Genomic DNA, 25,097 nt, shown 5'->3' on the forward strand with positions numbered 1-25,097 from the left:
GTTTGAACATTTTATGGGCCTCCTTTTAACAGTTAACATAAGAGATGTCACAGACTGAATAGAATAGATCAAAGATATATAACTTGAAGGCTGAGCTTGGAAATGTCATTGGGCAAAAATGAGACAGATGAATTACACTTTGCTAGTTCATATTGTACCAAGCTGTATGTAAGCTAGGCTCAATAATTGGAGCCATTTTAACCAATAACTACTCAGGAATAATGGGGCATGATACATACAGTATATTTATCTACTTCAAGTGTCAGACATTTTACAAAATGCTCACCTTCAATTTCATGTGACATCCACAGCCAATGATGGGAGATATCTAGAAAAACAAAACATTCCCAAACGGTTTCAACTAGTGCAAATATCTTACATGAATTTTTAATATGTTGTTATGATCCTACACTGCAATTCCTAATTAGAACTGCAAAATGACTCTTGCAAAACAGTCTTCATGGTAGTGACTTGACCCACAAGAGCAATTTGATGCTAATTTGCTATTTGCTAGTTATGAGCTGCTGTCGCTTCCATTTCTTCCAAATTGTCTCCACCGTCTCCAGTATAAGCTCTACATATTGACAGCAGGTCTGGATTGTGTCCAGTAGCACTCTAAGCACAGCTTTTAGTTCACATCTCACACTCCTCCACAAATGCTTTGTTGAAATATATACTTTGAAATGCTTATTCGGTGTTTCAAATTGACCTTTTTTTGATCAATCCACACTTTGTCCATTATTGGAAAAGAGTCCATTTTGTCCAGATGTACCCTGGGTGTCCATGATTGTAGTCCATTGGTCTCAACAACCAGCATAGTGAATATGCTGTATGTTTGGCTCCACACAGCTGAGTGTACATAGTTTGTGATGAGTACATTTTATCCCATTGTTTTGTGATGGATAGCCTGACAGCAGTCCTTTCCTTGATATTTTCCCCATCGCACAGTAAATATGTGTAAGTCATCCATCCTTTCCACATGGAGAGCTTCAGGTTTCCTCGTGGCTCAGTGGCTCTCTTGCTATCGTGTGACCTAAAAAAGAAACAATACCACAGATAAGAGCCGAGAATCTGTGTCACAGAGACATGTAATTACATGGAGGGTCACTATGTCTACGCTTCACAGTCAATGAATGAATGTTTCAATTTGAAAGAACCAATCAGGGGTCAAATATTCCATTTTTTTTATTTCTGGCTCTATGTCCTTTTTATTGGACTGAAAAGGTTTGTTTTCAGTTTATTGTGCTGAAAGATTGCAGGGACCAGCAGTGTCTCAACTGCTAAAGCCAGGGTTCATAGGTGTCTCAGAGCTGTAATGGTTTGTTTACACTTTTGCAGCAAGTTGAAGGCATATAATTGGAGATGTAAAGAGTTTGTTTCCCATCAACAAACCCTATCCCATGTGCATTTACAATGAACAAATATGCTCATATCTCATTGCTGCCAATCTAAATGTTTTCACACAAACTGAGACATATGAAATCTGACATGAGAAAATATGTATCTTAAGTTGTGGTGTCTTTGCTGTTCCTTGTTAAACAGTGTTCCGGTGCCTAGGCCAGGCAATCAATACAACTTTCTACAGCAAACCTACGCTGTGTGGGAGTGAAAGAGAGATGGACAGATACAGATCATCATGGTGAATGAGACGCTGAGGTGGTGAAAGGAGGTCATGGGTAGAAAGGGAGATGCAGGATAAAGAAGAGAGACACAGAGAGAGCGAGAGAGCGGGGCCATGCGAGCAGTTGCCAGGGAATCGATGTCTCAATGCAGCTATCTTCAGTGACATCTGCCACCAAGTCTCCAAGTAACTGCTCCCCGGTCCCAAAGCACCTTGCAAATGCACAATTAATGTCCACTGATGCAGTCAGCCATTGGCTCCTCATTCCTCTCTCAGCTGTTCGGCTAGTCAGACGGGGTGGGAGATAAAAAACAGAAAGAACGGGAGAGAAGAAGCAGAGAGATGGCAACATGCAGCAGAATCAGGATAATTGCACCTATCAGTCCCAGAGTTGGTGTTAGGCCCGGGGTCATTAATTCCTCTGCCTGTGACTGAGCCCAGCAGTGCCTCTGTTCCTCAGTCTATCCCACTCACCAATTTAATTATGACTCTTAATTGTAAAGCCTCTGTGGAAGGCCCCCGCCATAATGCATTCTAATGAATGCGACAGATGTTGGGCTGTTATGCCATCTCTCAAGCAATTACTCTTATGGTGCCTGTGCCGCTTCCCTCACAACTGTTTCTCTTTTTATATTTCACCTGTAAATAAACTGCACCTGCTCTATTCCACGACACGCACTCTGGCATGTATATACGCACACCCCAGTCGTCAGTCCCGCAAATTAACTTTCACACTTCAACAGCTTACAAAGGGCCATGAAGGACCCTCATTTAAATCAATTTATCTCATCTGAATAGCATCAGTGTACATGGCATCACACTGCGGTTGTGCAACTAACAGAGTGTACAGAGGTCTTGTGTTTTCTGCATCCATTGTTTCTTTCACCCTTGCTGGAGCAGATACAGTTATAGCAGATTAACAAATAAAGCTCACTTGGGGGCTTACTTGTTAATTAGCTCTGTATTGTGCCTGTAATTTTTATTGATGTTTGAAATTAGTACTTAAATTAGACTACACTCATTTGTGGGCATCTTGAAGATCCAAACTTTTGTTTACAAGATTATCTTTAATTTGTTTGGTAAGCACTTTCTTTTTATACACAATACAGTCATATAAAGTATGAAAAACAGGAATAAAAGTCATCTAGTTGAAAGTTTGTTTACCAGACACTAATTGAGGCAAGATATTTTTTCTCAGAAAAAAAAAATCAGTTCAATTGAAGATCAAGGTCAATTCTAGCTACATCAAATGTTACTCAAGCTGGAAGATGTTCAGTAATACATGTATTTATTCTTTCTGGACATCATGTGTTTCTCAAGGGAATTTTTGATGTGAACACTGATAAGGTTACTTGCTTTGTTGTTGCATATAAATTAGAAACCAGTCTTTATCAAAGACTCTACAATAATTGGAGTTGGCTGGATATAAATGTAGGTGTCACCATGCAAACAGAGAAAACAGCACAGGTAAAAAAAATGCAGGGAAAAAAGCGGCATGTGTGTGGTGCCATGTGTATAAAATGTACACACAATTGATCAGTAATTACGCTGATAGACACTGAAGAGAGATAGGCATGCAAACAGGCAGGTGGTTGTGCACACACATGTATACAAACACACAAATACAGACAGGCATCCTTCTCACCTTGGTGGTTTTGACTTTGTTGCCAGTGCTGCAGGACCAGCCAGTCAGGTCAGGCAAGACCTTACACTCCTCTCCATCCATACACGGCTGCATCTGGCACCACCATTTTTGGGCTACGATGGAGGCTGGAGTAGTGAATGGAGAGAAAAGATAGACAGCAGCTCACTGAATGGAAAATATAAGATTATGCAGAGCACTGTATAATGACAAAACACTAGACTAGATCAGACCAAAATAATGCTGGCGCAACACAGTATTTCAACAAAGTAAATGTTACAAGCGCTGTCCATGGTGCTGATCCTACTGCTTGGACTGCAGGAAAATCAGCACCATGGATCGCTCTTGTGACCAACGCTTTGGTTCTGTATCACTTTGTCACTGAGCAGTTATATGGGGTTTTTTCCTCTGTAATAAGATTACTGTGATTTTCCCAGTAGCTATAATATATAGCAGTTACCTTTTTTCAGTTTAATCAGATTATTGTAATCCCTTAACACAGGATCTTAAACCCTGCATGAAATAAGTATGTCTGCCATTCACGAGAAAAAAAGTAGACAGAATAGGAGAAATATGACCAGCATAAAGATTTCATTGTCATACCTTGGAAGCAATGACTAATCAAAGTCTCAACAATCCTGAATAGAACTAATCAGATATGGCCACCTGTGCTGCTGCTGATCTTTTAAAAGGGCAGAGGTCTTTGAATTAGATATTTTCACGACTCCCAGAGGGGAATTTATGCATACTTTTTTGCATTTGTGCATGTGTGAGTATACACGTATTATTGAAAGTCACTTCCTATAACTTAGATGAAAACTGCTTCACCAAATGAGTATTATTCATTTTGCAAAATACAGAGAACAAGAATAGGATTATGATGTACTGCTATCAATTAAAACATCAGTCTGCTCTCATGTATTTGAGACAAGAGACAAAATGTTGATCTACTGTATGATTTTTGCAGGGACAAAAGCCCTCTCTGAAACTACTCTCTGTGCAATTTCGTTGGGAAAACAAAACATGAAAAGTGCCTTTTGATTATTTTTTTTTACAGAAAATTCCTCTGTTGTATCTAAATCATGACAAAAAGTGATGATTTGCTGTATATATATGTGCAAGAAAAGGGGTAAAATCCAGTTACAGAAATGGGCCAGATCTACATTTAATCCAGTATTAAACCCCGAAGTTTTCTCACTTCTTAGCAGCTGACACTCAAATCTTCTAGATCATCTGACCTACTATCTAAACAGGAGACAGCCCGACAGCTAAGAATAACTCAATTCCCTCTCTCCAAACTCATCATCTATCCATCCTCCTGTCTCAAGTGTGGACGCAGGGATGGATAAAAGAGTACACCCATTTCTCCAACTTCATTAAGTTGCTGGATTGATGGTGTTTATATAGGAATCTTGATCTCTGGTGACTCCTGTTTTCAACAAAAGGAGGGGGATGAGGTGGTATTGGCAGGAAAATGGGCTTTCAACTACATAATGCAAAAGAACACAGGCAAATCCTCTCAAGCATCATGTAGGAAGAAACAACGTGGATGAGAGGAAGAGAGGGAGGATAGGGAGGAGGACCAGGCTAAATAATAAGTGTTCACCAGGAAAACATCTTTGTTGTGTGGAAATGAGCAGTGAGGGGAACTGAGAGAGGCAGAAGACAAGGGTAAGAAGCTGTTTGAGGATGACTATTCAACAGAGAAAGAGTGAAGTAGCAGATTAAACAAAGAGAACAGAGAGAACGAGAGTAACGAACTGAAGCGGAGTGGAAAATAGGCAGCACAAATGCAACGACAGACAGGAAGACGTATAGGGAGAAGAGTGAAGCCACGCCAAGTTGCCAAGTCACCACAAAAAGAAAGAAAAAATTCTCACAGCTATCACAAAGCGTAATGTTGAACACACTGTTATGATGCATGAGTTCAGTGGCAGTAAGCGGTTCTAAAAACCAATGGCTGTGTAATGCTTGTTAATGTGGCCATTATGGTGTCGACGACGGTGCTTTGCACTGCGAGAGTGTTATTTAGAGCTAATGGGCATGGCCTTTGAGTGCTATTATGGAGTTAGCTTACCCCGCAGCTTATCTCATGCTATACTGAGAGGGCGGGGCGGGCGTGACACATGGGCACCTGCACGTCAAGTCAGAAAATGAACAGGGGCCGGTACATGGCCTGTGATGTCATGGTTAGTTCAGATGTTGGACAGCACTCAGAGACAGGTCTCAACAGGTCGATGATAAAAAGATTACAGAGGTACTTAGTCTGTGTGCAGCAGTTAATTCTGAGATCCTTGTCTCTGGGGCCATATTTTTCCTCACCCTACTAATAGTGAATGTGCAGACAAAGGTGTAAGGTGCTCGTTTTATTTGCCATAAAACTGTGGTGCCTTCAAGGTCAGCTACTGCTCAGAAAGACTGAAAAGTCTCTTTTTGCATGAGTGTTTCTGAAAGTAAAGCATTTGAATTCTATTTTAAATGAAAAGTTCAACATTTTGGGAAATACCCCTTTTGGCTGTCTTGTTGAGAGTTGGATAAAAAGATCGATACCACTCTCATGTCTGTACGGTAATTCTTTGGACAGAGCAAGGTTAGCTTTTTCAAGGTTTTCACAGTCATGCTAAGCTAAGCGCCTGCTGTAGTAGCTTCATATTTGGTATCAATCCTCTTGTCGAACTCTAAGCAAGAAAATTAATACATGCATTTTCCAAAATATTCAATTATCCCTTTAATAACTTACTACATTATCTCACCAACACTTTTATCATGACTCATACACGAGTTGTTCATTATTCACACAATCACGCTGGCCAACACTTGATGAGCAGAAAAACTTGAACACCATTATTAGCTTAGTGACTTTTAAAATGATAGAGCTAATTTGACGACGACAGCTGTACACTTTGTCTCCATAGTCGTCCCTGTAACATTTTGATTATGATATCCTACAAGTAAATGTGAAAATGAATCATTGCCAAGTTCTTGAAATAGAAAGAAGATGCATATTCTCCAGGAAAAATGTGCATAACATGTGGAGTACTTCTCAGCCTACCTCCTCCTAATTGCATCAGTCTCATTAAGAGTCTATATTTATATTCACAAAAGGTGCATATGCTAATTAAAAAGGTTTAAAGCTCAGTCAGGCATTTCATCACAGTTACTATCAGCTCATTACAACAGAATCTGCGCTCAAAATGGCTCCCTTTCAAGTTCTCTCAAACTTAAAGTGTGGGATCAGCTGAGGGCAAACGTCTAGACAGTGCTTTGCTTAAGGTGCAGGTGATTAGGCAACACAAGGGACTGAGGCTATGTTACTCCCCAGGTTCTCATCTAATCTCTGGGGTTCTCTAAATAGGGTCTGCGGAGGTTTCACACCATAAGGCTGCCTAAAGCTCTGTCTCTCCTCCTACTGATCACAACATGTCAATCTAACACTCACCTGGTAAATGTCACTCATCATTATGCCTATTGTGGTTACAGCTTTTTTTTTGTGTGCGTGAGCAAATATATCAGCTGTATGAGCACTCATCCCAACACAGCTCCCGCTCATTTCTCCCTGCACTGCCGCCTGCATTGTCATTGTAATGTTTGTGACATCAAGTGGACAAAGTTGAAACTGCAGGTCCCCTCATCCACATGTTCACTCTGTGACTTTATAGGAACACGTAATTGATATATTGTTCAGACTCTTGTGACCACATATAAGCCTGTATGCCCAGTTAATGTAATACTTTTGTTCATGCAATGCCTCGTTGCTGGCTCATTAACACTTTGACAATGCATGACGTGTTCCAGATCTGCAGGCATAACAAGTGTTTGTTGACCACCATGTAAAAACTTGATATTTTAGCACCAATTTGCTTGGGAAAATTTGTCTAATTTTCACCAAAAGTCAACACAGTAAGTTCACAAACACCCTGCTCTCCTGGGGAAATGAAAAACAGGCTTAAATCAATCTGACATTAAGTGGTTGATTTTATCTCACACTATATTAACAATAATTATTCATCTGTGAATATACATAATTTCTCTTGAGAGCACACTAAGGCAGGATCAGCCCACTTTCTCTGCTTTCAAACAATAACATGGGAAATGTATTATTTCATGTGATGAATCTGAATAAGTCACAGAGTTCAAAGGGACTTCCTTCACCTCTAACCCTTTCATCTAAAGTAATTTGAGTCACATGATAAAGAAAAATAGGTTAGCCTGAAGTAATTCAATGAATACATATTCTATTGTATCATTCAAATGTAGACTGTTTGATGTAAGGCAGGGCATACAATAAGGGCACTCAGGCATGCATCTGTTAGAGTGTTTGCCCATTAATACTTTACAAAGGCACCGCCTGAACTCACTCAATGGAGCAACACAAACTGCAACAGGGAGTTTACTTTTACTTTGCATCCGTATGTGCCTGCGTGTCTATGCATTCTGCCCAGTGTCCACATATAGATGCCTTTGTGGGTTTTGTGTGTGTACATGTATGCAGTCCCCACTGTGAGGTAAGTGTTAGTCATAAAAGCAGAATCACAAGCAGTCCCATGCCCTTGCTCCCAGGTCATTACTATTTAAAGGGAATATGATGCACCTTCGCACACACACACACAAGAAGTTGGGGCTGGACCCAGAGGTACAGATACCCTCAGGCATTGTAACTGTTCCACTCAGTGATCCTGGAGTGCAGAAGCAGTTGGAGAGAGGCATCCATCTCTTTCTACAATGATTTACTAACACACTGTATCTCTGTTGCCGGGGCTCACACAGCCATGCCAGCACACCCAGGTATGCATGACGAGAAAACACAAGTGGTGAGTGCGGCTGAAAAATTGTCAGAAATAGATTATACACGGTGAACAGTTGCACATACACACACACACACAGGAACAGAGACTGTCAAAATGACAAAAACATGACATTATAGAGCAGATATTACAGTAAACAACAGCAGGTTGATGTGCGCTGAAACACTTAACTAGATTTCTTTGCCCAGAAATGAAACACAGTTTGTCTTGGTTCACCATATCACACACCAAACTAAATCTACTCATCCATCGTTTTTATCAGGTCACTGTGCTCTCTGTCTTCCTCCACCAACAAATACACTTTAATGGCAGTGTTTGGGGAGAAATTTAAAGTTCTTTTTTACTGGTACAGCATCCCAGACACACATAAATGCAAGGTTTAAAGGTTATCCAAGTACATTTATCCAAGTGTCGTACTTAAATACTTACAATTTTGATGTAATATAATGAATATTTCTATTTTAAGCAAATTTCTACTGTTTACTACATTTATTTAATGGTTGCTGATACTAGTTACTTTGCAGATAAAAATGTATGGTTAGTACATTTAATGTGACACATTGCTAAAGGTTTAATTATTCACTGGTATGTAAAGTTGTTCAATTCACATGGACCAAGTACAATATTAAATTGCTACTTACAAGTTGTAAGGGGTAATGTTACTTTTTCTTTTCCACATCACTTTACGTTGTATTTTTACATTGTTGCTCTGATACTGACATTTACAGAAGTGAGGCATACTTGCTACACTACTGCAAATGTGCTCAACAACAAAGCAAGGGGCAAACCCCACGTTTTGTACATGAGGATAGTTTTGTTTCTGACACTGCACACAGTTGACTTTATTCCCTGTGAGTGCACACAAAAACAAACCATAACCAACTCTTTCCTAACAAACCCTATGAGCTTAACTACACTTGGCGGAACCCCAAAAACATTTTAGTCTATTCTGAATGCCTTTGCAGTGAAACCAAACAGGGAACACATATTTTGTCAGAGACACTATCCACTAGTCCACTGGTTTGTTCTCTAAAATTTGCCCCCAAATGTTGAAATTATGCAACACAAACAAGTAGACCCTGTACATTTCTCCTGCAGAGCGATCTTCAACACATCTTGACCTCTTGACCTCTGCTTATTAGCTATTATCACTTCTACCCCTCAAAACTTTCTGCACTATGACTCAGACTCTCCCAAAACACTTTACCTTCACAGCACTAACTTTTCACTCTCACACACCAACACCACTAATTCAAAAAAGTTTTTTTTAAAAAACAAAACAAAACAAAGAAGTATGTTTCATGATTACTGAAAAAAATCTAGGAAAAAATATTGTGATGAATAGAGTTCACTTGAAAAAAGTTAGGCTCACAGTAATGGGCCCCACCATGCAGCAGCCAGTAATGGGACCTGCTGCCATTTACTCCTCTTTCAGTCGGCATCAATAATGTAACTCCATTTACACTATGACTTTTCTACAAAAGCTGGCCTCTGAGAGGGGTTTGTCTCTTTCCATCAGTGCTGAAGGCTAAAAGGTGTGAGTAGCATGCGTGGATGTATGTGTGTGGATGTGTGTTTGTGTGTGTAAGACTGTGTTGTAAGAGGTGAGATCTTTTGTAACTGTGAACTCAGAGGTCAAGCATGACTCATGAGATAAGTGCTGCTGAGCACTGGATTTGGAAGTGAGAGGTGGTGAGACTCAGAGGTGAGATCTGAATAGGAAATTAGAAAACCTCATGACTAGTGTGATGGAGGAAATTAGGAGTTTGTGTGTCACGTATGTGTGTGTGTGTGTGTGTGTGTGTTTGTGAGGGAGGAAGAGTGGGAGCGTTTAAAACCATCAAAAAGAATTTATCATTGAATGACTTTCAGTCACGCACTCATCCTGTCGGTCTATTATCTTCTCATCAGTGTCATTCTTTCCTCTTAGAAGACCAAGTCTATACCAAAAAGTTTCACATGATTCCTTATTTACCCCAACTTTCATTACAAAGCCAATCATCTTTGCTATGGTTGCCTGATTTCATCATTATCAAGCGATTGTTCCCATCCAGGAACTCATCAAAGAGGTTAAACAACAAATCTTTTTTTATTGGGTGAAAATAGTGTTGAAATGAACTAGCAGGTATGTTTGTGATGGAGTCATTTGAATGGGAAAAGCACCGTCTACTGGCCACATGCAAGAATAGCAACGTGACTGGATGAAGTTTGAGAGACGGCTGATTTAGAGATAATGGGTCCCACAAAAATTATGCACACTTACATGCAAATACACAAGATTAGTTTGTTTTCTTTTCCTTATCAAATTAATACATTATACAACCAGACAACAAAGTAACTAAGAAAGTGTGCTGATGAATAAATAAATAATAGTTAACAATAGTTAATAATCGTTAACTAAGCAAATAATCAAATATACAAAACTCTAAACAGTATTAGGTATAACTAAATATTTATAGTTTCCTCAATGCAAACAACTTTCTATATTTAACTAAAATAACATTTTTGTTTTTGTTTACCAATATAAATACAGTAAGTGTGCTTAATTTCGTCCTGTAAGCATACTATATTATCTATCAATAGAAGTCAAACACAAAAGCTAGGGCTAGGTGGAGGATGTGTTTGTTTATTTTTTCCCTTAAATAATTACCATATCATTCATTTACTGCATGAGGATGATAATATGCTAATACTATATTATTACTATATGTATATAAGAAATAAACAAACCAAAAATAGTGAATCTGATCAAGTTCCTGGTCTAAACAAATACATCACTTCATTTTGTCAACATATCTGATCAAAGTCTCTATTTGTGTGTGTTTATCAGTCATTCAGGTCTGTGTGAGTATAGATTCAGTTTCCACCCCACGGCTGACCTTAACAGTTTGAATAACCCTTCGGAGATTAACTGGCTTTACTCACATATGAGACAACTATGTATTTTTCTGTGGTAGGGGGCTAATACAGCGTGATTGGATCAGGTTGGCTGACACTGTGTGCGTGTTTGTGATCTCAGTGGCGCGTCTGTGGATGATAGGGGTCAGTGACACTGCTTGTTTCTTGCAGGGCAGGAGCTCTCCGAGTAGACAATCGAGTAGAACAAAGGTCTATGAAAACATTCATCTGTCCATCATTTTTACCCTCACACATACCCAGCATGCACAAACACGCACAAACACACTTATACTTGTATATTCTTGCTGTGTATGTGTGAGCAAAATTCTATGAGTAATCAATTTAATCTGCTTTTGATAATTTTTCCTCAAAGCCCCCAATATTAAAACCCCAACTGTTACATCTTAACCTGTAAAAGAGATCAGAGGAAAATACTTTCTCTGTCACCATTTTTTATATAGTCAAGCAACCCAACTAGATATGAAATGAAATGCTGTTCCAAATAAAATCAGGCTTTTAAAACTGCAGTTTAAATTTCCAGTCTTGAGGCCGAGGCAGTCTTAGCTGATAGCTGTTGTGTATTTGCTTCACCTTTCATATGGCACAGGGGAATAAGGAAGGCAAGGAGACACTGGTGACTGGGCTCCCATTACCTGCATTAGTGGCTTTGACCTTTCATGTTATGTGATCTCCTTGGGACATGATGAACCATAAACTGTTGGACTAGCAGGGCAGGGATGAGAAGCCTTACTTTGTCCCACAAATACATTTTAAAAGTACAATCTAAACCCTTTTCAAAGGTGCTCCAGAATATTTGTAGCATTTTGAAATGTTAAAATTGAGTAGAACAGATTGATATGATTACCATTAACAATCATGGTTAAAACATTTGTAGTCTAGGATTTGTTTTCAGGTATTTTTTTGTCTCATTTTCTCAGAGTCTCACCTCTTATGTGTTTCTTTTCCAAGTATAGAGTATAGAAAGGACAGGTGTATTTTTTCTGCTGTGTTTTGTATATTTTTCCATCTGCTATTTAAAGAAACTTTGAATGGTCTAGTTCAGTTTGTGCTGGAAGAAGAACATTTACTCAACACAACAATTACAGTTTTAACACATAAAGCAACTGTAAAGATAAAGCCTATATGCAATCCCTGCTATGGAACCATGCCTTTGTGTTATTAATATCTCAAAATTAATCTGCTAATGATTTGTTTTAGGTGTTTCATGAAGGAACTCTTAATGATGATTGAAAACACTTTCTAGCCTCTTTGACCCTGTCTGTCAGATTCACCAGTGCATCCATCAATACAAACACTAGTTGTGCGGGCAAACAGCGTCCAAACTCAAAAAACTTGATTTTAAATTGTTCTTGCCTGTCCAAAACATACCGTAGAGGTCAGGTGGAGTTGTGGAAGAAATGTGTGTAAAATGTCACACAGACATCTCGAGTATTTTTGTTTGACTTAATGGTGCAGCCATAAAAACATGACATTTTGGGTTTGGGTATTTCACTCACTATGTGTGTCATATGGACTTACTGAAGTGTTGGAACAAGCACCTACAGATTATTCTTTCATACAGTGTGGAAAAAATATTCTTTCTAACATTTAAAGGTTAAGTCAGGGCTCAAGATGATACTGCAGTTGCAGTTGAAGTAGGTGATGCGCCTGATACACAGACTGATGCTTTGCAGTTGACCAGTATAACCATACTGCTGGTCACTGTGCAGTTGCACTAGAATCACTGCGAGGTATGTGATTTGTTCAAGGTTCTCAAACACTGCGTAGTTGTGGTTTTCATTTAGGGATGTCAACAGTTAACCGTTAATCAGTTAACCACCGAGAATATTTTTGACCGGTTACGCATGTCGATCTGTAGGTTAATTTACATACACACTCTGCTAACAGCCAGACAATTATGTGTTCAGAACATCAGATATTCTTTTTGAATGGATAAAGTAGCGGTGTAAAACTGACTCCTACAGGGAGTGTTGCATTATGAGTTGTTTGTAGGCTTGATGTTGCTAGGCTAGCAAGTGTCTTAAAATCTGTTTATAGTGAGTGTGTTAGAGTCAGTCAGCACTAAAAGTGTTTTATTAGTCCAGTTTAACCTGCAGGAGTTTCTGAAGGCTCATGTAATGTGTTTTTCTGCTACGGAGGAAATAAATTCATGATGAGTGAAAACAAGTCCAAAGTGTCTTCCAACATCTCTACAGCAGAAACGGAATATGTCAAGCTGCCAAATACCACTGTGACAGATGATAAGGAGCTCAAAAAGAAAAACAGGCAGTTGTATAAATGCTAACTGCCAGAGAAAATAATTTTTGACTTCTTCCAAGAGCCTGGTAGGAGAGTGTGTGAGTCTGTAACTATACTATGATGTAAATTATATTCAAAAAGGTAACGTTTACATTATTTTTCCAAAAACGGTTGTTGGAAAAGGGGGGTCGTCTTATAATCAGGGTCACCTTGTATTCAGGCCAATATGGTACTAGCACTATGCTGCCATGTCCGAGGATGGCTCCTCCTCCACAGCCAGAGATCACATCGCTGCTAGCTGGGGGGGAGAAAGTGTGATGTGCGCCGGTCCGAGGCCATCACCCAGTTGGTGTGCCAAATGATTGAGACAGACTGCCAATCGGTGTGGTATGTTATGCCATCAAGAGTTAGTGTGACTAAAAGCATTGAAAACACTTTGAGGTGAAGAAGGATGAGCTAAAAGTCAAGCTAACCAGGGCAGACAAGCTAGCTCTGACCACCGACTGCTGGACAGCTCTCACAAATGAAAGCTACATCACAACTTTTCTTAAAAATTAATCAGTTAGTTATCGGTTAATGGGTGCCAGTCTGTCAAAAGCAAAATTAACCGAAACTGTCACCCCCATTTTCATTGCATAGTTTTATTACAGTTTGTATCTGCTACATCAGTTTTTCTTCACACAAATATAAACCGACATTTTTACAGAAAATAAAAATGCATACTGGCTCTTTATCCATTTCAGAGACATGACAGCCACTTGTGTGGATTCACTTGCTGTTTTTGGAAATGATGCTTCAAGCGAGACATAAAAAAAAAAAAACATAGGATCTGGATTATGGGGCTGCAAATAGTACACTGAGACATATGAATATACATATTCGCACATACAAGCATACTGGGTTGTGAGGTTTTTACCTTCCACACAGGAGGGTCTGGCTCTGGTGGTGCCGGCGACCTGCCCGGGGAAACAGGAACACTTGACGGTTTGAGAGCGCTCTTCAATCTTATTCTTATTACAGCAGCGATGGACAGCCACAACCTCACATGTCCCCTGTTTCACCTGGTATGAGACTGAGACAGACAGAGAGAGAGAGACAGAGAGAGCGAGGGGAGAGGGGGATTATTTGCTACAAATTCATAGACTTTTAGAGGGGCTTATTTGTATTTTGATGGTTTGTTGGCGCTAATATCAAGTTTAAATTCACATACATTTGTGATGCAAATAACAATAATATGTACACCTCGCCAGCCACTTTGAGGATTAAAGAAATCTGCTGAATTATTTACTTTTGTATAAAGTCTTCAATTTATTCCAGTCTCATATTCTTTGATTCATAAGTAAACACTCTTTAGCGAGACTTTGCTTTCATTTGCAGCCCAGTGCCCTCATTAACTTCGTCACAGAGGCAGCTCTGTTGTTGCCATTGTGTGCAGGAGAAGAGAAACAACGAGAGCAGGAAATGTTGAAAAAATATTATTTCTTTGGACTCCTTTCAGACAAAATAAACCATTTGATCTGAGCAAAGAAAAGACATGCACATTTTATCAGGGAGTCATGTGGTGGAGTAGAGAAACCCACTAATAGGATACATTTAAATCATTATGTGTTCTGGCCAGAACCCATCAGTGTTAAGTGGATATACACACATGTGGGTGTATACACTGTACATGTGTGTGGATAGCTGCACATCTGCACTTGTACTCACATATCTCTGTATTTCTGTTTATGTCTTTGTCTTTGTGTGTGTGTGCGTGTGTGCATGTTCCTGCTCCTTCCTGAAAGTCATAATTAATATGAGGATAATTGCTTTTCACCTGACACCTCCAACACACAAACAGCTTCTAATCTCCCTTGATTATCCTCACACTTCCCTGGAGACCTTGGTCCGGTTAATTATAACATTCTCTTGACAGTAATGGGACAGAAGGGCACGCTTAACTTAAAGTAAATTTTATCCAAAGCTTTCTGCCTAGTGGTATTTTAGTGTGTGTGTGTGTGTGTGTGTGTGTGTGTGTGTGTGTGTGTGTGTGATGTTGCTGAAACACTACACTTTTAATGAGAATTATTTCTGTTCAGGCAAATCGTTTATCTCTCCTTGCTCCTCTTCAGGGAATTGTTTTGTTGAATAGACCAGTCGCCGAGTGCTTAAAGATACGTGACTTCATACTGTTTAAAGAAACTCACAGGGATAGCGATGTATGTAGCAGTTGATATCTTAACATCATCACATCTGTCACATGTGTGGGTATTACAGGTTTTCAACACATGCAGTATAACAGCATGCTAAAAGGATAATGTTTGAATAGGCTTATACTGTATGTTAATGTTTAGAAGTGTACACTGCCTACAGTGCCTGCTTATGTTATATTTTACTCAGCACATTAAACCCATGAATCTCTCAGGAGGAGGTTTTTTATTGCCACCTAAAGGAAAACACGCCGGCCACAAATGTTGGGTAAAATGTTTAGTAAATCTAATCTTTGCTTATGGCTTCTGAACGGATTCCAGGAGCCTTATCTTCGCTCCCAAAGCTTGTTGTGCACTCCTGAGAGTCTCTGGCACCGTTTCCCCGAGCACAGCAAACCCTGTTGGCGACATTACTACCTATAAGCCTCTTTACAGCCCTGGAAAAACCTTGGTTATACTGTACCATAAGCCCAGGTTTCATTTATGTACGTGACTTTACCCAGACTGCAAAACTTTTCATGCTCAGCCTGAATGAGCTTTGCAGGCAGACACAAAAGCGAGCACATAAACACACACACACACACACACAGCTGCAAACACACGAACGCAGCACACACGGCGCACACACACATACTCTGTAGAGGGTTCCATTTCTGCAGGCCATGGCCCCTCTCATCCTTTCTGATTTAAAGTTTGTTTGTTCTCTTCTCCAGAGAGCACCATCAATGATCCCTGGCTCTCTGAGGGCGAACTATCATCCCTCCACTTTCATTTCCCTCACTCCTCTGTCTCAGGGTCTCCTGAGGCTGGAGCAGCTGCCGGATCCCCGTTGCACGCACGCGCGCGCACACACACACACACACACACACACACACACACACACACACACAAATATAAATGCTGATCAAAATCTATAATAGAAGAGAATAGAATAGAACTTGATGGGACAAGGGCTGTCAGTGCAGCTTTATTATAACAAATAATCACAATTTCAGCATTGAGTAACAATGGAGGAAAAAAAATAAACAACTGTGACCAATAAGATAATGAATAAGGATATGCGCAGATGGAAAAAAGATGAAAGTCTAAATCAAACATCATCAAATTGCTTTGTTTTTAATCATACTTGTGCCCTCATTATCATTACTGAAAATGTATCGCGCTGTTTGGTGACTCGGCTGCCCCCATCTCAGAAATAGGCAGCTTGTTAGTGAGAAAGAGGGAGTCATACAGGAGGAGGAGTAGCAGTGTCACAGGCAACAGAGAGAACAAAGAGCGGCTCGCCTCCTGCTGGCATAATGAGGTCAGAAGGTTCACAGGTCTCCTCTCTTTATTGCCTACATCAGACCTGGGCCGAGGCTGTTTGTATTCTAAAACTGTAAAGCTCTGAGGGTGAGCAGCAATGGAAGTGGAGGATAAACCCACCTGAACTTCATTTATGCTCCTTTTTTGTGTCAGCTAAGCTTTGCAGGCTGATTTAAATCTTAATGAAGTATATATTAGAGTCTAGAAGGTAAATTCAGGATGGTGTAAGGTATATGAGGACAGTCTACATGCCTCAAAGTGTTTTGTGTTTTAAAGAAGACAGGAGGACTCTGTTGGGTTTTCTTGTGGTTTACTATTGCAGTTTAATGAAAAAAGAGAGTCCAAGGTGCTCTTCAAACAAATAATTTAAAAGGTTTTCTTTCATGGATAGTTAAAAAGGACATTCAAAACAACTTCAGTGTGTTTCAGATGTTGCCGGTGTGGCCTTCATCAGGGAGTAGCACAACAAACTGCGTGCAGAAACACATCTTTTATACTGATGATTTGTTGCCTTGAAACTATCATCAACTGAAGCAAAATGATGAGGGGAAAATGTAATAAAGATGTACTTCTTTTTGCAGTCAACTGAATATTTCCAAAAAGATTTTTTTAATCAAATGACCCTGTAATCACATCCCCTCCTTTAGTCTGACAAATTAAGTCTAGGAATTAAGTGAAGATTTCTTTAAAAAGTTTAGCATGACCAATAACCTTAAACTGAGTGTGCAACAAAGCTGTCAGCCTGCTCAAATGAGCTACTTTCAACTTACATATCACATCATGTCTCTCAAATATGAATCTCAAAATATGGATTTCTTTTACCACAATGTTTACAAAAAATCAAACATGTTGCAACATCAGAATACACAAGAGTCTGTTCTCTTTGTGGTTTTGCTGTCAATTTCATAAAAAACAGCAAAGCAAAGCAACAATTTGACTTCAGAAAAACTGACTTCAGTCCAGTGGTGAGATGGTAAGATTTCTATGAAGCATTATAGAACTGTGAGTAAAGGATAAAACCATGGAGTAAGCAGTAATAGAAGTTGTATATCAATGGCATTCTGACCTTCTTTTTTTTTTACTTTAATAACCGACAGCTGGCATTTTCTCCCATGCAGAGGAAAAGTTTGTCATGCCGCACCAATGATAATGTGCTGGAAAAGGTCAAAATACTAATGCTGATTATTAATTTCTGTGGAATATAGAGTGGGTGGAAACGTCAATATGTGCATGAAGTTATGTCTAAAGTGAATATGTTTGTTAGCCTGTAAGTGTGGGCCTGTTTGTAAGCACAAATACACACATTTGAAAGAGCTGCGTAGGTATGAATTATATGCCCTTGAATATCCAAGGTACTTAATCAATGAATAGAGGTTAGAGGGCCATACAGAGTTTACAGCCAAAATCTATTTAATCTAGGAGAAATAAACTCAAATCCACCCACTCTTGTTGCCCAGAAACAAGAAACTTATGTTAAGTATTGTTAGCACTTTTAGCGCAATATTTCCATGTATTGTTTGTGTTGTATTACAGTACACAGATGTAACTGGCGCTATTCAATAATAATTGTTACAATCAAATTGCTGCAAAAAAATTACATGTGTGTGTTCTTTTAGAAAGAACTATTCATAAACATTTAATTGATTGTGCAACCATACTGAATTGCAAAGAACATTGTCTACATGAGACCTATAAGAAGGGACCGGTGTGATTTTCTATAGTGCAAAAGTTAAGAAGTAAATAGAATTAAGTCAGCTGTGGCTAAAACCAACTTTGAATCAAAATGATACAAAACCACAACATGTCCCTAACATCAGAAAAGTGGTCTGGAGAGCAGATTGAAGTACGGCAGCTCAACTGTGAGGCCTCTCAGTTTTGTCACCCCTCCACCAGCCCCCATTCAGAGCGCTGCATCCTCTCACCCCTCATCCGCAGTCCGCCTTCAGCTACATACACATAATAACAGCGTATCTAATGTCTCAGTGTTGCCTTTAAACCGTTCTGTTATGGCCATCTCAATGTAATAGAGCCCTGTACACGCTGAGATGAAGACTTCTCAAGCATGGCTAAATGCTTCTATTCCTGCGGCGGGCAAAAGGGAGGTGGGAGGGGTGGCAACAGTAGCTGGGCAGCCAACAAACCAAGCTACCTTGAACTGATGGGTTATCCAGGCGATTGATGTATTCTGACAGACACAGGCGAGCAGGAGCATCATGCAATTTATCAAAAAGCTGTGTCTTTCCGCTGTCAATACCTGACAAGCATGTCCGCTGCTATGAAAGGCCAGATCTCAAGCAAATCTGTCGGAGGAGGCTTGCACCTAGAGCCAAAATTCCTAATGTTGTTTTATTTTGATCTCCAATCCTTCCTCCTTTCTTTCTCCATTTGCCCTCTTCCAGCTGTGAGTTCCTTCTTTGCCCTTCCTTACCCTCCTCCACTTTCCTCACTTGCTCCATCTCCTCCTCACCCTGGTCCTGCGCAGCCCATCAATCCTCCTGACATTATCAGTGTTTAACAGGCCCACATCAGGCCTCACCCGGCTTTATGCTAATTATCATAACAGGTCGCTGGTACGGCTGAGTACTCCTGCGTAATAAATCTATCCCCAATAAAACCTGCTCACTCAGACCTTGCCAGCATTGTTTTTTAAGGAGACATCTTATAAGCAGCGTAAGATAAGGACACAGAGGCTGGTGTACAGTATGCTCAAATATATGCATGGACACACACACAAGCGATGTCAACAATCTCAAGCAGGCATGACTATGACAGTAGCCCTTTTTATGCAGGAAGAGCTGGGTTTCTTATTCCTCACATGAGCTAAGGTGCATACAGGAGGTCCCACTAACAAATAGATGAAAAAAAACTATCTTTCTGGGAATTTAAGAAATAATTTGTCATAAATGGTATGTTGGACTGGGGAATTTTTAAATTATGGAACAGGATTAGCGATTAATCCCAGATGCCGATAAATTGATTGGTTCGCTAAGCGTGCTATAATAAGCTGTGTAAAGTTGTCATACCCACTGTTAGTTTTGCATATGGAAGTATATCAGTTGTGCAAGGTAGTGACTAAACTGTTGGATTCAGATAATCACATTTCAAACATTCAAAAAAAAGAAGAAGAAGGGCATAAGAGAATTTTAGTGCCAGGGATTTAATTGTCAAAATACAGGATAATGTTGTTCAGAAGCAGAACTTGAAGTGCACAGTCAATGATTTTACCAGCAAGAAAGTCTGATGTTTAAATAAGAAACAACACATACGGTTGAAGTGTGTAATTATTTGTATTGGATTACTTTGACACCTCTGCAATTTATTGTGTGACCTGCTTATGAATTGCTTAATTATTATGAAATGCAAAACTAAATGAATAGCAATTAAGATCTGATGGGGGTGCTAAAATATTTACTGCTGTGTGTTTGGTATTAGGTTTGAAAATTTCCCACACAGTTTTATTCTGTTTGTGAGAGGTCTAACTGTGAACATGGCAGTAAAAGTAATGAATACATTAGCTTATTTTTGTGAGTTGAATGTTTCGTTATTATACAGATCTGTTTAAGGCAAAGCTCTTATCTGTGCTACTATATGTAAATGATATGCATTCTGTTTGTGCCATTAACATTGAATGTTATGTGGGCCGCTGGGACTGAGAGAGAGAAGGACAGGGGTTATTTTGTCCTGGGTAACAGATTCCTATATCACGCCTGCACTCAACTGCAGGCTCTATCTAGCATCTTTATGCTAATTTGCTAATCAATGGCAGGTGATGAGGGCTATAAAATGTGAGAATATACATACAATCTCTTTATGTGTTTTTTTAAATCGTTTTATCATAATTGTTTGAAGATGTATTCAATACATTTGCCATCTATAGGTCAGATGAAACACAAAATAAACTGAGATAAACTGGTTTTCAGACACTTTAAGCCTGGTGTGCATGGGCTGAAATTATTGAGACACCATGACTCTGCTGGAAAACCAAAAAGAACCAGATGTTATTTTTTCCTCACTGATTTAAAGTGACAACTGTCAGTCATACCATATCTGCATGGTTAGTTGACATTCACTCCATCCATTCCCATTAAAGAATTGTTTTTGAGGTGAGTTTCTGTAAAATGAAAGATTGCCTCGGAGAATGACACTGAGTAAATGAGACTAAGATATAAAAACTAAAAAAAAAAAACCCACATACATCCAGCAGAGCATTTTTTGACCTCTAGAGCCATCATGTGGCTGCTAATGGTACATCAACAGCAACATGGATCAAACAAATGCCTAACTCACCTGCCAACAAAATAGCAGTAAAAACATTAAGTAGAAACATAGAAAACGTATCTAGCAGCCAATTATTTTTCAGCCTCAAACTGCTGTGTGTGTGTGTGTGTGTGTGTGTGTGTGTCATGTTAGTATTCACAGCCAACAAGTCCTAAACCTCCACCAATTAGAGTAAACCCTCTAATAAAAAGCGCCAGTCAGTTTGGAAGCAAGTCATCTTGTTCCACAGCAAGAGTGAAATAAGAAGGGGGTGGGCACCCATGCTGACCTTCACAATATACAGGGCCTGCAATTAGTAGTGTCCCTGCCGTAAGCAGGCTGCCTCCTCTCCATCAAAAGGAAACTAATACCATCACTCACTGCACAGACTGGATGCTGGTAGCATTTCGATGGCACATAAAGGTCACCTTGCAAAACACGAGCGGTGAGAGCAAAGAAACCAAGACATAATTAAGGAAATTGTCATAATTAAGTGTGAGGAAGAGGTGACTCGGGAGGTTGTCGCCAACAAGTCAGCGCACGATGCTGTGACTCAGCACAACTGTCCCTGTAGCCAGCCCTAATGAAATATTAATAAGACCGTGTTGGTCATTTTTTGGTTGGAGGTCTGCCTCGATGACTTATGGAAATTAAAGATAGAGAATAGATTTAGCTTGTGGGCCTCAATTAAGTCAGCTGTGGCTATGGTTTTCTATCTTTTTTCATGGATTTCTCAAAGAATAAGTGAAGCGGTGCCTTGGTTGAAAGGGGGACTGCAGAGCTATGCATATTAATGTAGGCACTGGCAATTATGGGCCTGAGGATTAGAAGCCTACATGGCCCCTTCTACATTAGACATACACCCTATTTTATAGCGACCCTAAACCACTAAGAATCAGACCGCTTGAGAACAATGGCTTTGAACTGCTGGATGTCTGCAACCACTCTGAATAGATCAGATCACACCCACACTGATCTATTTGTGTTGACAGCTCCTGACAGCTTAAGTGCCATTTGTATCTGTACGGGCTCGATCATTCAACAGGGGCGTGTTTGCATCCAAGCCCAAAATGAGGTCTTGTCTAGATTACATTCTGTCATACCGAGGGACAGAGCAAATTGTCCCTGCTTAGCCCCCTCCTCCAGGATCAGAATGGCTCAGTCAGTGGCAGCCTAAGGGAACATGTGTTGTACCTCTGCAGTGACAGCGTAATTAACCTCTTGTGGTGTTGGAGGTGGGGGTTCAGAGCAAGACCTGGTGTACCTGTCGGTCCTCGATGGTTACGGTTGCCAGCGGACACGGGGTCAACGCAGAGCATCACCAAGGCAACGAAGAAGGCCACCTGCAAAGGCCAAGCTGACCTCCTCAACAGTTTCATCCTGAGAGAGGGAAAGAGGAGAGAGAGCAATGAGGGAGCAAAAGGGGGAGAGGAGGACGAAGAGAGCATGAGAAGAGGTTAGAACCTGCCCCCCCCCCCCAAAAAAAGCAGCAAACAACAAGTTTTGCTTTTCGAACAAGAAGAAACAATGTGAGAGGTGAGCCGGCAAAGGTCAAAGGAAGAAAATGACAAGCTCGAGAGCAGAATAGACCTGAGGAAATTTTTCTTTCACTCCACACATAGAGTACAGTGTAGTCCATGTGGGTAAATAACCAGCAGCACCACTGTGCCACCAGCATCCTTTATGCCCATTAGTATTACATTAGGATTAACGCTTCCAATTTTCTTCCGGCAGCAGGAACAGACAGTTATGAAAAAATTGACTTTATGAGTCGTGAAAGGTTAACATTGAAAGAAAATTTATAATATGTGGTTTGGATGTTGTTAATGCTGAAATAACTACTCAATTTATTGCTTAGTCGATCAACAGAAAAACAGTTCAACAACAGTTGTGATGCCTGTTCCAGATTGGCTGCTTTTCTCTGTTTTAATCATCACGTATCTTTGGTGTTGAGACTGTTCGATGGACATTATTGTTAGTTGAGCTCTGAAAACTTGTGACGGGCATTTTATAGACTAAACAATGCATCGATTAAACATAAAAATAATCTACTGATTGATTGATAATGAACATATTGATTAGTTGTGGCGCTAGAGGTATTTTTTATTGTTATATTTCCCGCCTTGGATGTCATCTCACCTGTTGGTTGTCTTTGATCTCTCTTCCACTGACTAGCTCCTCTACGGACAGGGGCTGCAGGCCATGGCTGCATTCACTCACACCTCAGCTCACCTCCTCCTCCTCCTCCTCTTCGTCTTCTTCCTGCTTCTCCTCTTCCTCACCTCAACCAGAAGAAGCCCCTGGAGAGAGGAGGTACAAAGACATGCGGTCAGAGAGGCCAGTCTGCCCTGGGGTTCCTCAGTGGCCTCCGATGGCCTTGTATGAAGGTCTACACACTCACACTCACACATACATAGAAACACACACACACACACACACGGGGGTAGAGATGTGAAGGCCTAGATTCTGTCAGATCCATTGTTTACAATAGGTTCACCTACCCCCAGGCTGAATGTGATCCCCACTCTAGACATCACACACAGCTTCGCCCTCTCTGTCTACCAAACACTAACAGATTCCTACATCCCCACATTTCCTCATACTCTATCACGCACATACACACACAGATGGACATAGATAGTAGACACTAAAGAGTGCACCTCACAAGGTAAAACTTAAATTGACTCCAAAATGGGTGTACATAAGAAAAACCCTCAGAATAGCCTCCCAGCTAAAACAGTCACCAGCCGCAAATCAGATGATCAAACCAGCCATAAACACAAGTTGAAGCTCTACACACACACACATGCCAGCGCACACACAGACACACATATTTGCACACACAGTGTTTGCAAGGTAAATTCAAACAGTGTCGGATGACAGCAGGAGAGACTCTCCCTAATTACAGCTGAGTGACAGCCTCTGATGCATGTGCACTTCTGCAAACTCACACACACACACACACACACAAAGAGTAAATTACCATCCCGCTGTAAGAGTGTGTCAACACACCTCTCTTTACAAAAGGACTAACTCTGCAATCTAAATGAAAGACAACAGATTCACATTAATAACAAAATGTTCTCCCCTCCTCGAACCTTCATTATTCATCATGACTCATTGATATTCAGCTCAGTCCACTGTTATGTTCAGAAACTTCCTGGGAATGTGTCAGCTCCAACCAAGCCTGATACCTCTACTGAGCCATCAGTGTGGTGCCACTGCCCCCTAGTGGGGAACAAACCAACAACAACAGGCACTACTCAGTCAAAGATCGAGAAGACATACCTCTGATACAAGAAGAAGAGACAGGGTTAATGAACAGAAGTACTGTTTGAACATGAAGTGTGACTATTAACAAAGATCAATATCAAGGAGTGACACAGGTCAGGAAGAGAAAGATGGGATGTCAAGGAAGAGACAAATGAGAGGATAGGACAGGAAATGTAAAGGGGATGATGGTGAAAGGTTATGGTAAAGAGAAAAAGTATGGATGGTAGAGGAATGGAAAAATAAGTCTATCAGATCATATACTGGATTATATATTATGTTAGTAGAATGATACACAGATACACTTTGCGTTAAGTAGGGGATGTGTTTGAATGTGTGTAAGGAGTGCCTCTTAAGTATATGCTTGTGCAGAGGAAGTGGAAAGCAAATGCAGAAACAGTGTCAGATCCATCCAAGAGTTGTACCCACTGTGACATGTACAGTATTTATATATTTGTGCATTAGCTAGATTTGCATTTGTGTGTTTATTTATTTGTGTGCAATGTGCATATTTGTTGATTTATTTGTGTGTGTGTGTGTGTGTGTGTCCATTCCTGTACAGTATGCAAGGTGCATGTGCTGTGTGTGCCGGAGTGATTAGGCATGCTGCATGGCAGCACAGTAGCCCATTTCTTATTCTCTTTTTAAAGGCTGGGCCATGGTGCGCATTTTTATCAGCTTTGTTCTCTGATACACTCATTAAAAGAGCACAATAGTGCATGTGTGTGTGTATGTGTGTGTATGTATGTGTGGTCTCCAGATGCAGCTCATTTTCGTCAAGACTTGAGGGACAAAGAGTCCCATCAGTCACAGTGATGTTGTCACCTCTACTGGGTCTCAAGCTCACACAC

General features: G+C 40.2%; 1 protein-coding gene across 1 annotated transcript; it reads right to left on the reverse strand.

Moving 5' to 3' along the window:
* Positions 1-24,538, reverse strand: tafa4b (TAFA chemokine like family member 4b). Its single transcript, XM_067588060.1, has 6 exons — positions 24,075-24,538; positions 23,116-23,276; positions 22,241-22,356; positions 14,142-14,297; positions 3,267-3,391; positions 1-1,033 (listed from the first exon to the last, which is right to left on the reverse strand). The coding sequence occupies exons 3-6, from the start codon at positions 22,353-22,355 to the stop codon at positions 1,022-1,024; spliced, it is 408 nt and encodes a 135-aa protein (XP_067444161.1). The 5' UTR covers position 22,356; positions 23,116-23,276; positions 24,075-24,538; the 3' UTR covers positions 1-1,021.
* Between the last annotated feature and the right edge of the window lie 559 nt (positions 24,539-25,097).

This window comes from Thunnus thynnus, chromosome 4, assembly GCF_963924715.1.
Source record: "Thunnus thynnus chromosome 4, fThuThy2.1, whole genome shotgun sequence".
Lineage (NCBI taxonomy): Eukaryota > Metazoa > Chordata > Actinopteri > Scombriformes > Scombridae > Thunnus > Thunnus thynnus.

Coding starts and splice junctions, on each gene's coding strand:
- tafa4b (XM_067588060.1), bottom strand. CDS start 22,355: ATGAAACTGTTGAGGAGGTCAGCTTGGCCTTTGCAGGTGGCCTTCTTC. Junction 14,298..22,240: donor TAACCATCGAGGACCGACAG/GTACACCAGGTC, acceptor TGTCTGTCTCAG/TCTCATACCAGGTGAAACAG. Junction 3,392..14,141: donor CAGACCCTCCTGTGTGGAAG/GTAAAAACCTCA, acceptor TCACTACTCCAG/CCTCCATCGTAGCCCAAAAA.